Below are 15,732 nucleotides of genomic sequence, written 5' to 3' on the forward strand. Positions count from 1 at the left end.
TCTCATATAGTTTTCTAGAAACAACATTTCTTGGGTTTTGGTGGCACCTTTGAGGGTTTTTCCTTTTTGTTTTTGAAACATCCTTAGGAGGAGGAAAATCTAGTGTGTAAGTCTATGGCAGTGAAGTTACTATTATTCAGGTATTTGCTGTTGAGTAACTTAAGGTCTTATGAAGTTGTTCTGCTGACAATGAGACTGTCACATTCCTAGGTGTACTAATTCTGTCTTTAGATCCCATACTCGTTCAAAACTCTGAAGAAAGCCAGTACTCAGAATTGTACATAAAGCTTCAGGATGTTGTTGAGTTCCCTGTACTAAATCTTGGACTCTAGAAAGAACCTGTTTTCTATTTGTTAAGTAGACTTAGTCTCTGTTCTTTAAGACCCATTTTCAGAGAAAATTGCTGTCCTTGATCTTCTGTTGAGATCAAATATTGACAGGTAATATCACCAGGTTTTGTGACATGTATACTTTTATGTAATGCGTGGGCTTCTTTCAATTCAACCATCAATTCAGCTCTACAAAAAATACTCAATAACCAGCAGATTATGAAGGTTATTGGTTTAGTCAACAGTTGTGTATAAAGGCATATTGGCACAATGATATCTTAATATATGTAATAACCATTTTGAATCCTTTGGGAATCAGATGTATTTATTTCAAGGATATCCCATCATAGATTAATTCTTTAATCCCATAATATTAACACACTTTAATATACTGTAGAAGTTGAAAGCACTTGTACTTGAATAATCACACTTTATCATAAATATGTATTACAGTATATTTTACATTTTTCTCTTCCTAAATTATGCCATAATTTTGGCATAGGTGCTGATTGTATCAAGAGTGTATCATAACTTATATATGCATATTTTGCTACAGGTAGTTTCTATTGAAATGTTTCACTATGGCTTTCCATTGCATAAGTCACTCTGTGAAATATCTGATTCAAGAGATTCATACTTGAAGTTCCTAAACCACCTTTCATGGAAAGTTAAGTATATAGTAACTCTTCTGATCTGTAGAGATCTATTGGGGAGATTACTAAAACCGTTATTTTTTAAGTCACTATGCATCAGTGCATAGCAAAAACATCGGTTGTAGGTGACTTGTTCTTTTACCCTTAGGTGACTTGCTCTTCTTTACTGGTACAGCTTATACTGCTTTTCATTGTATTATGTCTTCTAGCTAGATTTGAAATCTAGCTCCAGCGTGTGCTGTACTTAGATCATTTAGCACGTATCCGTCATCTCATGCCCATTTATGTTAATCTCCATATCTACAACCAAATATTCTTAAATATTAATTTTTAATACAGATCTCTTCTTATTGACATTTGGGCAGATTTAGACATTTCTCTGGCCTTTTAATAATCTGGCTTTCTGTGTTTTTTATTTAGACACCAAAATTTTTAGTTCCGTTTGTTGACTGATCAATAATTTCTTTACATGACCAGAAGATTATCTATGTTCCCGTAGGTTCAATTAGCTTTTCAGTTCCTTGATTAAATTTCTTCCAAAACTCATTTTTCCCATAGAGGACTAAAACATGAATAAAACACTCACTTCACAAATAAAGGTTCATAGAAACAGTTGATCTAAATTTAACAAATGTTAAATTGTTCTGGTTCTTTTTCAGAGCCTTCATTTTAAAGGAAGAACTTATAGTTGATTTATATTTTTGATGATGAGTAGGTATGTTCAGTGGAAGAATAGGTAATTGTTGTATGTTTTTCCCCCTCAATAAATATCTGCTACTTTTCACCTTCCCACTAGAATGTAAACTGTATCAACGTACGGATCTTTTCTATCTTATGCAGGCACTTCAGTACATAGAGCATAGTGGATGCTTAATACGTATTTGCTAAATGAAAGAATGAGGGAATGATTAATGTATGGAATTACATTACCTATACTAAAAATGGTAACTACCCCTGTTAAGGAAAAACAGCAATGACAAAGCATTACATTACATTCTGTCACTCTTAGAAATTGGGAGGAATATGGTAGAAATTCTGTATGTGATTTTTCGCTTCCTTCTAGTATTTTATTTTTCATTTACTAATTTATTGTTGAGTAACTGACTAATCTCAAGGTAACATAGTGTAAGAATGTGGTTTTGTATCATCTAGGGTTAAGTTTGTTTTCAAGTTACAGAAAAACTCTGCACATCTGTAATCCCAGATACATGGGAGGCTGAGACACCAACATCGCCTGAACCTGGGAGGCAGAGGTTGCAGTGAGCCGAGATTGTGCCACTGCCCCGCAGCCTGGGTAACAGAGTAATACTCTGTCTCAAAACAAAACAAAAACCTAAATTAATGGTTGCTTCAGCAAGATAAAACTTCATTTCCAAGATAGGTAGTGTTTGAGCCATCCCTGGCAGCATAATGTCTGGAATGCAGAGAAGAAGAGGTAAAAGGTGTGCACATTGTTTTTTTTTTTTTTTTTTTTTTTTTAAAGATTTATCTGGATGCTAACACACGACGCTTTCACTAAAACTTTATCACATGGTCATGCCTAGTTGCAAATGTATTCTGTATTCTACTCAACCATGTATTCTGTGGAAAGTCAGGGATTTTTTACTAAGGAAGAAAGAGAATATGTAGATAGTGTAGGTTCTGGAAGTGGGACTTGAGAGAGAGAGAGACAAACTAACGTATCATCTTCTGGAGGTGGAAAATTGAGGCCTAGAGTTTTTTACTTTGCAAGTGAGCAGCAGAGCCTACAGCACCTATTATCTAAGTTTGATGTCCAAAAAAACACACTTTTTTTTTCTAGTATCTCAATATGGTTTCTGTGTTTTTATGTTCTTACATTTTTACTTCATTATTAACAGATTTAATTTCAGTAGTGTTTCTTACCAAAGCTGTTGCAACCATTTTTCCCTTAGACATAGAAGACACTCAGGTAACTCTGAAGGTTAATGTCTTTGTGTTAACAAAGTAAATATTTGTTGAAAAAATGTTTAAGACAATACCAGACATTTTTTTGGTTCTACTTCAATATAATATTTCACAGCAGATGTTTGTAAAGTAATTCCTTACTGAAGAAAAATAGTTCTATCAATCACATGTTTTTCTGTTAAAATTTTCATATATCTTAGTCTTTTAAAATCAACTTTTTCCTTCTCAAAAGGCAGCATTACTTACCAGCTTATGGTGATGCCTTTTGCTTTCCTATAATTTTATTTTCTACCTTAAAAATATAGATAAGTATTCCATTTTGCTTAGACTTTTTTTTTTAAAGTAAGGGACTATATAATGGAATGTGGTGGAGTTGTGGGTTATTTCACTGTAACTCATTTAGTTTACTGACTTTGCTAATGTCAAGATTCTAAGAATTTTCTAATTTCCTGATAATAAATTGATAGTTAATGTTTTTCCATGACTTTGACTTTCCACATCATGGAAACTACCTGATAAGGGATTTCTGAATTAGGATCATTCCTTATTTTCAATTTTGAACACATGTTTAACAAACAGTAGAAATATACTGTTAGCTTAGTTACCAATAGACCTTTTAAACTATTTTTTATCATTGGCTATTTTAAACATATATAAAAGTGGAGAGTTTAATGGACCCCATGTACCCATCACCCAGCCTTAACATTTATCAATACATGGTCTATCTTATTTCATCTGTTGTCCCTGTCCCACTATTGGAGTGTTTTAAAGCAGACACAAGATGTAATTTCTCCTATAACTATTTCATTATGCTTCTCTAAAAGATAAAATCAACCCGCTCTTTAACATAACAGAAAACCATTATCACCTATGAAAGTTAATGACTCATTAATATCCAGCTAGTGAGTATTCAGGAGTCCCTCATTGTCTCATAAATTCTTTTTATGTTTGGTTTTACAGATTAGAAATCAAACAAGATCCATACATAGTATTTAGCTTATATGTCTCTTGAGTCGCTCTTAATTTATAGGTTCTCTTTCTCCCTTTCTTTGTTTTTGCCTCCAATAGACCCTAAATAAAGTTCTTTTCAAAAATTTCTTTTGCCATATATTCTATTGACATTTGTGCTGTTTTTGCTTCTGTATTCATGTATTGAGGTTTCTCCTTTATACACAAAGATGTTTTCTTTTTCTTTTTTTTAAGGCGGAGTCTTACTGTGTTGCCCAGGCTGGAGTGCACTGGCGCGATCTTGGCTCACTGCAGCCTCTGCCCCCTGAGTTCAAGCAATCCTCCTGCCTCAGCCTCCGAAGTAGCTGGGAGTACAGGTGTGCGCCACCACTCCTGGCTAATTTTTTTTATTTTTAGTAGATAGGGAGTTTTGCTGTGTTGGCCAGGCTGGTCTTGAACTCCTGACCTCAGGTGATCCACCCACCTCAGCCTCCCAAAGTGCTGGGATTACAGGTATGAGCCACTGCGCCTGGTCAGTTTTCCATGTTAAAATGTCTTTAGAAGGTAGTCATTTAAAAAAGTTTGCAAATACATTTTAGAGAAACTAGCAGTGTTTGAAGAGGAGTCTACAAGTAAATGGATTTTCACAACCAGCTTTACTTTATCATGGTTTACTTTGGTGTTTCAGTCATATAACCTTAGGTATTCTCTGTGCTACCTTTATTTTTTAAGGAAATGTATGCCATATAGTTTAAATATAATTCATAATCATTTAAGGAAATGTATGCCATATAGTTTAAATATAATTCATAATCAGAAACATTTTCTAAAATTGAATATGAGCAGTAAAATTGACATCCCTCATAAACAGTATTTTTAAATGTGATAGGTGAGCAGAGAACTAAAAGTAGACTGTTTTTCCCATGAGTTTGTGTATTTGCAGGTAGGTGATTTTTAGATCATGGTATCAAGTTTAAGGGAAAAGATCTCATATTGCAGTGTTTTAAAAGAACATAATATTCTTCCATCTCAGAAGAGGGAGTAGTTTTTCAGGTAGTCACAATTTATTAAGTACTAAAAATAATATTTTAATGCTAATTAAGTTTACTTAAAATTTAAATAAAATTTCATTTTGATGAGTATTAAAATTGCTGTGCTATATCCACACCTCTTTAAAAGGAACTTGACTGCTATTGTATGCAAAAGAAATTTACTTTTTTTTTTTTTTTTTTGCATTACCGCAATGTTTGGTGTATGTTGGATGCATATAAAATAAATTTGTTAAAAAAAAGGAGTGTGTATTAGTTTGCTAGGCTGGTGTAACAAAACACCACAAACTAGGTGGCTTAAACCACAGAAATTTATTGTCTCACAGTTCTGGAGATTAGAAGTCTGAGATCAAAGTATCATCAGGGTTGATTTCTTCTGAGGGCTCTGAGGAAGAATCTGTTCCATGATCTTTCTGTAGCTTCAGTTGGTTTGCTGGTAATCTTGGACAGTCTTTGGTTTATAGGAGCATCACCTGATCTCTTCCTTATCTTTGCATGGTGATCTATGTGTCTTCTTCCAAATTTCTCTTTTTTATAAGGACACTGGATGAGGGCTTACCTTAATGACCTAATATTAACTAATTATATCTGCATTGAGCCTGTTACTAATAAGGTCACATTCACAGGTACTAGAGGTTAGGACTTCAACATACGAATTTGGGGGCAGGAACACAATTTAACCCATGACAGTGTTTTACTGAATATATACTGAAATAGGTAGTAATATATAGATCAATAAATCGGTAAATGTTTGCTTTTATTTATTTAGAATGAATGCCCTGCCTTCTAAAACTGATTAGTCATTTCAAATAAAAGCTATATATACTAATAAAGCACTTACATTAAGAAATAAAAACATTAGGAAACCATACCTAGGGAGGAAAAACTAAACCTAATCTAGTTTAGCTCCCAAAATTGACTTTTAAATTTAGTTATAAAATTCCATAAAGTGAACACAACTCTATCATTTTATCAGAATAGAAAGATAGTTTTCTGAAACCGTATTTTAACAGTATTTTGCCATAAGTCTTTTCATGGAAAAGATTTCAGAAAACAAAATCATAGACAATGTCTTTATTAGTGGTTTTATCACAGTATAGAGAAATTCTTCACATGAGTCTTTCATACTTCAAAATAAAGTAAAATCATTATTTTCCATGTTACATAGATGTTGTGGTTCAAGTGTGTAATTTTCGGTAATCTATCCAAGGGCAAATCTTAAAATATTAAATCTAAGAGAATTGCATGAATAACATGCCCCTTACCTTGTTCTCATGTATTAGTTTTATTATTCTGTTTTTCCATTTATTCACCAGTTCTCATTCTGCTTTGAGTTAGATGTCAGATGAGATGGTTAAAGTACTATCTGCACTTAAACTAATATATCTATTTTAGTGGAATAAATAAGGTTCATGATAAAAGTTTAAGACGATTTCTAAAATCTTTTGTAGTGATTTGGCAGAGGTTTATAAAAATTATTGTGCTTTTTCTTGTTGGTAAATAAAGTGCTTTGACTTAGTTTCTAATTATATAATTATTCCAAATTATGAGAAAAATTTAAAACCGTGCTTTTTCTGTATGTGTGAAGAATGTTTTTGACTTTTAGTTTGTAGCACTTCCAACTGATGAAAGCTCTAGCATCTAGCCAAATATTAAGAGGTATGGGTTGTGCTTGGGAACACCAGGTATTGTAAGCATTAATAAGAGTTAATAATTAATAATCAAGGTAATTTATTAATAATTAGTAGTAACAGGAATATTAATGTTGTTTTAATGTGACAAGCATTGTGGTAAATGTTTCACATATATTAACTCAATTATTATAACAATTATGTTACTTTTATACTATTACTCTGTTTAAGTAATGGCTAAATCGAGGCACAAAGAAGTTAAGCAACTTACTGGTCACAGAACTAGTAAATATGGAGCTGGGATTTGAACCGAGGTACTCTGACTTCAGAAGCTTGTTTTTAAAGACTGAACTGATGATTGCTTTCAGAAAATTTTTATTGACTTCAGGTTCACGGATTTCTTTCCTCAGCTGTGTCCAGTCTGTGATAAGCCAGTTGGAAGAATTCTTTATTGCTGATAACTTGTTTTTTGTTTCTAGCATTTCCATTTGATTATTTTTTGTATTTCCCACTTCTTTACCAAATTTCCCATTGGTTCATATATTTTATCCACTTTTTCCATCGATCCTTTAGCATATTAATTACAGTTTATGATAGCTCCAGTATCTGGGTCAATATCTTGGTCTGGTTCTGTTAACTGCTTTCTCATCAGTGACTTCTTTTTTTTTGGCTCTTTTTGTGTATCTTGAAATTTTTAATCAAATATTGGACATTATGAGTAAAAAACAGTAGATACTGGGGTAATAGTATTTATGATCGGAAATAGGTATGCCTTGTCTGTCAGACCACCAGTTGGTTAGACTTTGTGCTTTTAGTAGTCCCTGTATAGTGCCTATGCCATAGAAGCTCTTTTCTTCATGCTCTTACCCCTACCCAAGCTATAGACTGCTATTGCTTGTTACTCAGTACCCAGTTTATGGTGAAGGCAGAGGGGTATTTGTTGACTTTGACCCAAAACTTCTGTCTTTGGTAGATTCTGTAAGCCTAAACCTCAGGAGTATGATTTTTGTCAACATTTTTACTCCTCCTGTGAAGCCAAACTCTACTCTGTGTATGTGTATGGTCCTGGATGGAAACAACTTTCCTGCTCCATCCCCAGTGGTAGCAGAACGTCTGCTTTGTGTTGGTAGAAGATTTCCTGCCCTTCTTTTGGTGGCTTTTCTTAGTGGGTGCTTTAGTATGTATAATATTAATCTTTAAATTATCACAAATAATATATCATTTCATGTATCTGATAAGAACCTTAAAATAATACACTTTAATTTTTTTATTCCGTTCTGTGTGCTATTACTGTCTTCCTTAGGTTGTTGACAGTATTTTTTTTTTTTTTTTTTGGTTTTTCAGTACTTTAAAGATGTTGCTCCATTGCATTCTGGCTTGAATAGTTTCTGAAGAAAAACATGCTATAAATTGTATTTTTATTTTTTTAATTTAATTTTTCTCTTTTTTCCCCTCTGGTTTTCTAAGATTTTTTTCTTTCTCTTTGGTGTTTAGTGCTTTGTGAAGTATGTAGGGTTTTTTTCCTTGCTTGGGATTCATTAAGCTTCTTGGCTCTGTAATTTATTTTCTTTTATGAATTTCAGAAAACTCTCAAACATTTTCTTTTTAAATGCTTTTCCTTCCTTTTTTTCTTTTCAGTTCCCGAGACTCTAAATGCATATGTGTTAGTATGCTCAATACTTCCAGACTGGTTTGGGGAAGTTTGTATGTTTGTTTCTACTCCCTTTTCTCTTTGTGTTGCACTTTGTATAACTTCTTTTGACCTAACTGATTCTTTCTGTGTCCAGTCTGCTCAGAAGCCCATGACTATTATTACTCCATATTGTAATTTTTAAAAAATTATCATTTCCATTATATTATTTTATAGTTTTTATCTGTGGAAATTCTTCATTTGTTAATGAATTTTCTCTGATTTTATACCACATCCTTTGACATATTAATTGTATTTGTTTTAAAGTCCTATCTAATAGTTCCAATATCTGGGCCATTTCTGGTTCTGTTGACTGTTGTAACTCTTAACAATGAGTCTCTTTTTTTTTTCTTGATTTTGTCATTGAGTGCTGGACATTGTTTAGAAGAATAATAGAGACTGTATATGTCTGGAAATGGGCACACCTATTTTTCTGCCTGGCCATTAATATGGGAGTTTTGAAACTATCTGGTCAATAGTTGAACTGGGGTTGAGCTGGGTTTTGTGTTTTGTTGTTGCTGATTTCAACAAATCACAGCCTTTAAATTTTTCAGTGGTTCCTAGTACTTTGTGATTAGTATTGCATTTGGAGTACTGGAGGATTTTTTCAGGGTTCTTGCTCCACTCTCAGCTTTTAGCAAGTTCTGCACATATCTCTTTGTGCTCTCACTGGTAGTTTACCGTTCCCTATACTTTATTCAAGGCTTGGTAGGGAGGGTAGGACTCAGTTCTCTTGTTGTATCCCTAGTCAGGCAAGCCTGTGCACCTGAGTGTCAGGGTGAGTATTAATGATCCTGCAGCTCTCCCTGTCTCTCAGCCTGTCCCCACTGTCCTCAGCCTGGTATCAAAAGGGAGGAGCAGGATACTCAAAAATAGCAGACCTTTGCTTTGTAAGATCCTGGGAGCAAGTAGGTATCAGCTTCGTCCCAGTAGTAGATGGCTTTTTTTCCTACCAGTCTTTCAGTGGCAGGTGAGCTTTGCAAGTGACCAAGGGGTGGTCACATTCCTACCCCTCACTCAGCAGCAGATGGTTTTGTTTCTGCCTCTCTCACAGCAGCTGGGCTTTTCCTTGTGCAGGAGGTATGAGGGTTTACTTTTTAGATATTTGAAACTTATCCTCAATAGCTATCTATATAGCATATTTAAATTGTTGTTTTAGATGGTTAATTCCTGATGAACAAAAGCTGAATCTTAGACTTTCAGAGAAGGATGCCTACTATTAGGTTTTTGTTGTAATTTGTCAATGTGTTTGTTCTTTTCCAGCTTAGGCTTGATTTCCGACTCTTTTCACATGTTTTTCGATAGCACTGCCATTTTGGCTGGACTGGCAGCTTCTGTCATTTCAAAATGGAGAGATAATGATGCTTTCTCTTACGGGTAAGACTTTAAGAAAAAAATCCTTTTTATTGAAATATAAGATATACACAGGCCGGGCGCGGTGGCTCAAGCCTGTAATCCCAGCACTTTGGGAGGCCAAGACGGGCGGATCACGAGGTCAGGAGATCGAGACTATCCTGGCTAACACAGTGAAACCCCGTCTCTACTAAAAAATACAAAAAACTAGCCGGGCGAGGTGGCGGGCGCCTGTAGTCCCAGCTACTCAGGAGGCTGAGGCAGGAGAATGGCGTAAATCCGGGAGGCGGAGCTTGCAGTGAGCCGACATCCGGTCACTGCACTCCAGCCTGGGCGACAGAGCGAGACTCCGCCTCAAAAAAAAAAAAAAAAAAAAGATATACACAAAAAACACTAATCTTAAGCTCAGTGACTTGTTAAAAATTGAACACACGTGTAACTTTTGAATCTTTGAAGTCCCCACTCAGGCGTCTTTGAGTTCCTACCTCCCCAAGGGTAACCGCTTTCATAACTTCATGGATGAATTTTTAAACAGTATATAATTGGAATCTACAGTAATTTGTTGAGATTGCTACCATATAAAGGAATTTCTCAACTTTTTTTTTTTTGAAGAAAGTTTTAATATATGAAAATAGGCATTTTTTTTTTTGCTTTTGCTTTTGCTTTTTTCTTTTTGAATGGGTACTTTGCTGTTGATTTATTTAAAATCATTTTCTAATATGGTTTTATATTATCCTCTTTAGCTCTGCTTTTATGTAACAGTTCTTATATGCTTGCTGATTTGGACAATTAATCAAATATTTGTAGAGTATCTTTATGCTGAAGGGACTACATTGGATCATCATAGAGGCATAATTTGATTTCCGCCACCTCTGATTGGAGGAAGCAATGGATTTTTTCATTATTTGATTACACTAAGTGTTTCCTTTTTTGAGTTCATAGAATAGTTTGCAGTATAACTGTATATACGTGTAAGCAAGAGCTCAGGATGCATACTCTGTTTCTTTCTCTTCTCCACCCCTTTGTCTTTTCTATTCCCTCTCTCTTCTTTCTTACTGATTCTTCCCCTCTGTTCTTTTCCTCCTCTTCTCTTCCTTTCCCCTGCAAGTGCTCTTTTACATTCTCTTCCTTCTTCATCTGTCTCTCATATTTTCTTTCTCTCACTCTTGTTCCCATCCTCATCCTCTTACTCTCTCTTATCTTCTCCTGAACTCCCTTTTCCTTCTCTTGTTCTTTGCCTCTTGTACTTGGGCTTGTGCTCGTGATCTTTTTTTCTCTCTTCTTCTGTGCCCCTATACCTTTCCTGTCTTATTCTTTCTTTTCTTCTGCTCTTTTCCTCTACCTTTTACCCCTTTATCTCTTAGGCTCTGTCTCTCCTCCTCCTCTTCTGTTAACTTCTTTAACTCTATTTCTTTTTTGTCTCCCTTTCCATGTCTCTCTTTCCTTCCTTCACTGATTCTCCTTCCCTGAGCTCTCCCTTTCCTGTGCAGTTTCTCTCACTCTCTCCCTGTCCTTTTTACATCCATCTTACATGCACTCTCTTAGGCCTCTTGTTATGTTTTTTACTTTTGGTCCTTCACTACTCCCTCTTTCTCCCTGGCTTTGCTTCTTTCCTTTGGCAAGCACACACTGTTTCTTTCACGTGTTCTTGTTCTTGTTCTCTTTAGATATTTATTGAGGGTTCATATGAGTCAAATACTTTTCTAGTTCTAATGATGTAAAAATGATCTAATGATGTAAAGACATGCCTCCTGCCTGGCAGGAACTTGTCTCTTGGGGAAACAGTTTAGTAAAAATATAATAATAGCTTTATATTGTGACAATTGCTAAAAAGGAGATATGAAGTTCTGTGGCAGAACTTGCTGATTTTAGTTATAACCAAGGGATATGGTTATTTGTTTAATTATAAAAAGTGAGCCAAAAAATACTAATTGTGCATTTTATAATATAGAGCAGTAGATCCTGTATATGTATAAATTCAAACAGCTTGACAGCTCAGATAAGAACACTTTTTATGGCATGATATTGGTGATTTGCAAATAATTTAAACAGTGGTTACTAAAAGATTCCTAAGTATATTTTATATTATTAAAGAAAGATAATATCCAAAGTTATAATTTTTTGTTGGAAAATTAGTAATCTATATTATATATCAGAAATCTAATTAGAATAGCTTATTCAACAATCTTTCTGAATAAACAGTAGCCGACTATTAAAAATTCTCAGTTCTTTAATGCTTAGAGTTTCTTTTGTTTCCAATTTAGAATGTATTGTCTCCTGCTCTAAAATGGATTTTAGGAATAGCTTTGAATACCTTCAGTACCGTAGCAGATTTTAATATTCAGCTTTAGCTAGTTGATATAAGAGAATAATATTCTTTCCACTTTTAATTTAATCCTGTCCTCTCCTTCTGTATGTGTTTGTGTGTGTGTGTGTGTGTATGTGTATGTGTGTGTATGTTTTCTTTTGGGAAAGATTAAAGAATAAAAGCTGGTACAATATTTAACACTATGAATAATTGGTATAGTAATAAGTAGCATCATTTGTACACTACTGGTGGCAGTATATCAAAATGACACTGATTAATTCATGTTAAACATGGAGTTGAATTCTCATAAAACCCTCCCAATTCAGGATAACCGCGGTAGTGGACTGACTCTGCAATAGAAGAAAGAGTTGGGGAATATGAGAGCAAGCAAGGACTCTTAAGTATTTCTTTAAATAAAAGTCATCTTTGTGTCTTGCCACACTCTTATTTTTTAAAGAGCAAAGCCAGCATAAAAGTAATATACATCCAGTAGGTAGATAGATACGTACATACGTGCGTATATCCATATGTACCTATACTTAAATCTTTTCTATTTTTCTTCCTGGCTCAAGAATCTAAACACTAACCATACTTAATTAGGCAACAGCACATTCATGAATTACATGTTCTCATTCTAAGACCTTCTCAATTTGTTAAGTAAAGACAGCTATTTGTAAAGGCAAGTGTGTTTAGTTTTCATGAGTTTTTGTTTTGAACCTACAACCAAGTTTAACAAATATATCTTAAACTCAAGCTAATTAAATCACTCCAACAGTTTATCTGCACTTAGGGAGCACACCTACTAAGCTAGGAATTGGAAACAAAAAGATGCCTGAAAAACATTCTTGCCTTTGATCTTGAAATCTGGTAGAACTCAAGCACAAAAGACTTTCAGTCAAGCATTAGTTATGGGACTACAAAGGTAGATTAAAAGAAAATACTTTTTACTTTTGGATAGTAACCCTGCTGATTTATTACATAAATTCCTAAGTGTGGGTTATGGAATGCTGGCTGCAAATTATTTGAATTTAATGAACTTTTCTCCAGAAAAAAAAAAAACAAAAAACGTTTTGACAAGTAATATGTTATTTGAATGTGTTAGAAGATAGAAATATGCATTATTTCTGGGATAGAAATACATGCTATGTTGGAATGCGCTTGACAGGACAAACTCCAACATAACTTTAAATAGAGTACATTTTCAGGAATTCTCTGTAAAAATATTTTTATAGTAAAAATTGTATTACCTAGAAGTTAACATAGAAACCTAGGAAAGGCATGAGTTTTGATGCTCTCATTATATTGTTTAAGGACCAAAGTGGTTAACTGCTGTTAGCATCCTTTGAATGATGTTTGAACATGTAAAAATGCTAAGTTAAAGTTGTTCCTGATTACTTTAACTAAGCCAAATACACCGTATGGAAAAATAAAATCTTTCCCCAATGCTTCACACAGGTAGGAAGCAGAAAGCTTCAGAACTCCATGGAACAAAAGACAGGTATTTTAAAAACAGTTTAATTAGAATTATGTGAAGCTAAAATTGGTTCTAAAAATAGGTAATTGAAAGGTTATTCTAAATTTATTAATCTTAGAAAAAGTGTTAGAAATATAAATCTCAAGTTGTCTCTGGGATAAATCAGAAATAATTTTATTTTCCTTCAGATCAAAGCTCTACTTTCCAAAGATTTGAAAGCTAAAAGGTACAAAGCAGAAAGCATAAGGAGTTCTTAGAAAAAGGGAAATTAATAAGTTAAAAAAAAACCCTTTTCCAGACCCTTTGTTTTACTTTTTATCTGTTAATCCTTCTTTGTTTGTCCACTTGTCTGGTTCTGTTTTTCCTTCTCCAGTAACAACTTGAGATTTAAATTTCTGTGAAAGGTCTTTCTAAAACTACTTACTCTTAAGAAGATCTTTTGATTGGCTTGTAAAAATCTGTGTTTTGTGGCATTCTGCTTTTAAACAATTCATAATAATTCATTTCCTCATTTCTACTGTATATAAAATAAAATGCACTGTACTATAAACACTAGGACTTTGCTAACCACTTATAACCATATAATATGGTTTGGAATCTCTGAATGTATGTAATTTTATGATTTAATTTTTAAGAAATAACACAAGAATTAAGTTATTGACTTTGTTCCTCTTTAGGTATGTTAGAGCGGAAGTTCTGGCTGGCTTTGTCAATGGCCTATTTTTGATCTTCACTGCTTTTTTTATTTTCTCAGAAGGAGTTGAGGTATAGTAGATAATGATTAAAGTCAATAAATTACATTTCTGTAATGAAAATGTTTATTAATTAAAGATATATAACAGAGCTTTTTCTGACTATTATTAAATATCGTGAACAATCTTGGATTAGATATTTTGTGTGTACAAGAGGAACTTGCCAAATAGTTGGAAAATTAAATATATATGAATCTTCTTGGAATTGAAAACAATTAAATGATAGTGCTTTACAAGTTATGGATGAAGTGTTAACGCTGTGAAATGTAGAGGTACAATCTGGATAGTGAGGTCAATAGGGAAGTATTTCTAAAGAAATTAGAACCTGAGAGTTTTGCCAGTGAATCTTTAACATTTGGTGTATTTTTTAAAAAGGAAGAAAATGTAAAGATTAGTGAACTTAAAATGAAAGGCAGTATTTTTTTTTTTTTTGAGATGGAATCTCGCTCTGTTGCCCAGGCTGGAGTGTAGTGGCACGATCTTGGCTTACTGCAACCTCTGCCTCGTGGGTCTAAGCGATTCCCCTGCCTCAGCCTCCCGAGTAGGTTGGATTACAGGCACCCACCACCATGCCCAGCTAATTTTTTTTTTTTTTTTAGTAGAGATGGGGTTTCACCATGTTGGTCAGGTTGGTCTTAAACTCCTGACCTCAGGTGATCCGCCTGCCTCAGCCTCCCAAAGTGCTGGGATTACAGGCGTGAGCCATGAAAGGCAGCATTTTAAGATACCAAATAAGAACAAGTTTTGGACGAAATATTTGTGCTTTTAAACATTTATATGTATTGTAAAATAGTAATTGTTACTTTTTCTACAGTATGTGAGCACTGGTTTTATTTCTATGAACTGTTTTGGGAGGTTTTTTTAGTGCTTTTAATTCCAAAAATAACTGAAAGTGTTTAATATTGTCTTATGATTTTGTTAGTTGATCAATCAGAAATAATATCAATGCCATTTGTTTGTTTTCTAGAGAGCATTAGCCCCTCCGGATGTCCACCATGAGAGACTGCTACTTGTTTCCATTCTTGGGTTTGTGGTAAACCTAATAGGAATATTTGTTTTCAAACATGGAGGTCATGGACATTCTCATGGCTCTGGTATGACGGTTAGAACGCTTTGTTTCTTCATTTTCTACTAGGTTTCTGTCATAATTATTTACTTGAAAGAATTGTTAATTTAAGGTAAACTATATTGATTTCTGATAACAAAAGTAATATGTCAACAGACTATATGAATATCTTCCTGAACTATCCCTTTCACTTCTTTATGCCCCTCCATCTCGGTGCCTTCTCAGAGCTAAGCTTGTTATCATGGATCCCACCAGACCGCAGTAACTTATCTTTTTAGTGTGATATCATTTATGTAAGATAAACAAATATCAGAAAACCACAAAACAAATCTACTTATCAAAAAGTTTTGTGTGGGCTGGGCACAGTGGCTTACACCTATAATCCCAGCACTTTGGGAGGCCAAGGCAGGTGGATCACTTGAATCCAGGAGTTTGAGACCAGCCTAGGCGATATGGCGAAACCCGATCTCTACAAAAAAACACAAAATTAGCCAGGCATGCTAGGCGACAGAGCGAGACTCCGTCTCAAAAAAAAAAAGCCAGGCATGGTGGC

General features: G+C 34.2%; 1 protein-coding gene across 1 annotated transcript in view; it reads left to right on the forward strand.

Annotated features, from left to right (window-relative positions):
• The window catches only part of SLC30A7 (solute carrier family 30 (zinc transporter), member 7), a 91,346-nt gene that overhangs the window by 1,147 nt on the left and 74,467 nt on the right, over positions 1-15,732 (forward strand). Inside the window, exons 3-5 of the mRNA XM_011992551.1 lie at positions 9,490-9,603; positions 14,039-14,126; positions 15,081-15,207. Of these exons, the coding sequence (XP_011847941.1) occupies positions 9,490-9,603; positions 14,039-14,126; positions 15,081-15,207 (329 nt within the window). The remainder of the gene's footprint in view (positions 1-9,489; positions 9,604-14,038; positions 14,127-15,080; positions 15,208-15,732) is intronic.

The sequence above is a fragment of the Mandrillus leucophaeus genome, unplaced genomic scaffold, assembly GCF_000951045.1.
Source record: "Mandrillus leucophaeus isolate KB7577 unplaced genomic scaffold, Mleu.le_1.0 Scaffold413, whole genome shotgun sequence".
In the NCBI taxonomy this organism is placed as follows: domain Eukaryota; kingdom Metazoa; phylum Chordata; class Mammalia; order Primates; family Cercopithecidae; genus Mandrillus; species Mandrillus leucophaeus.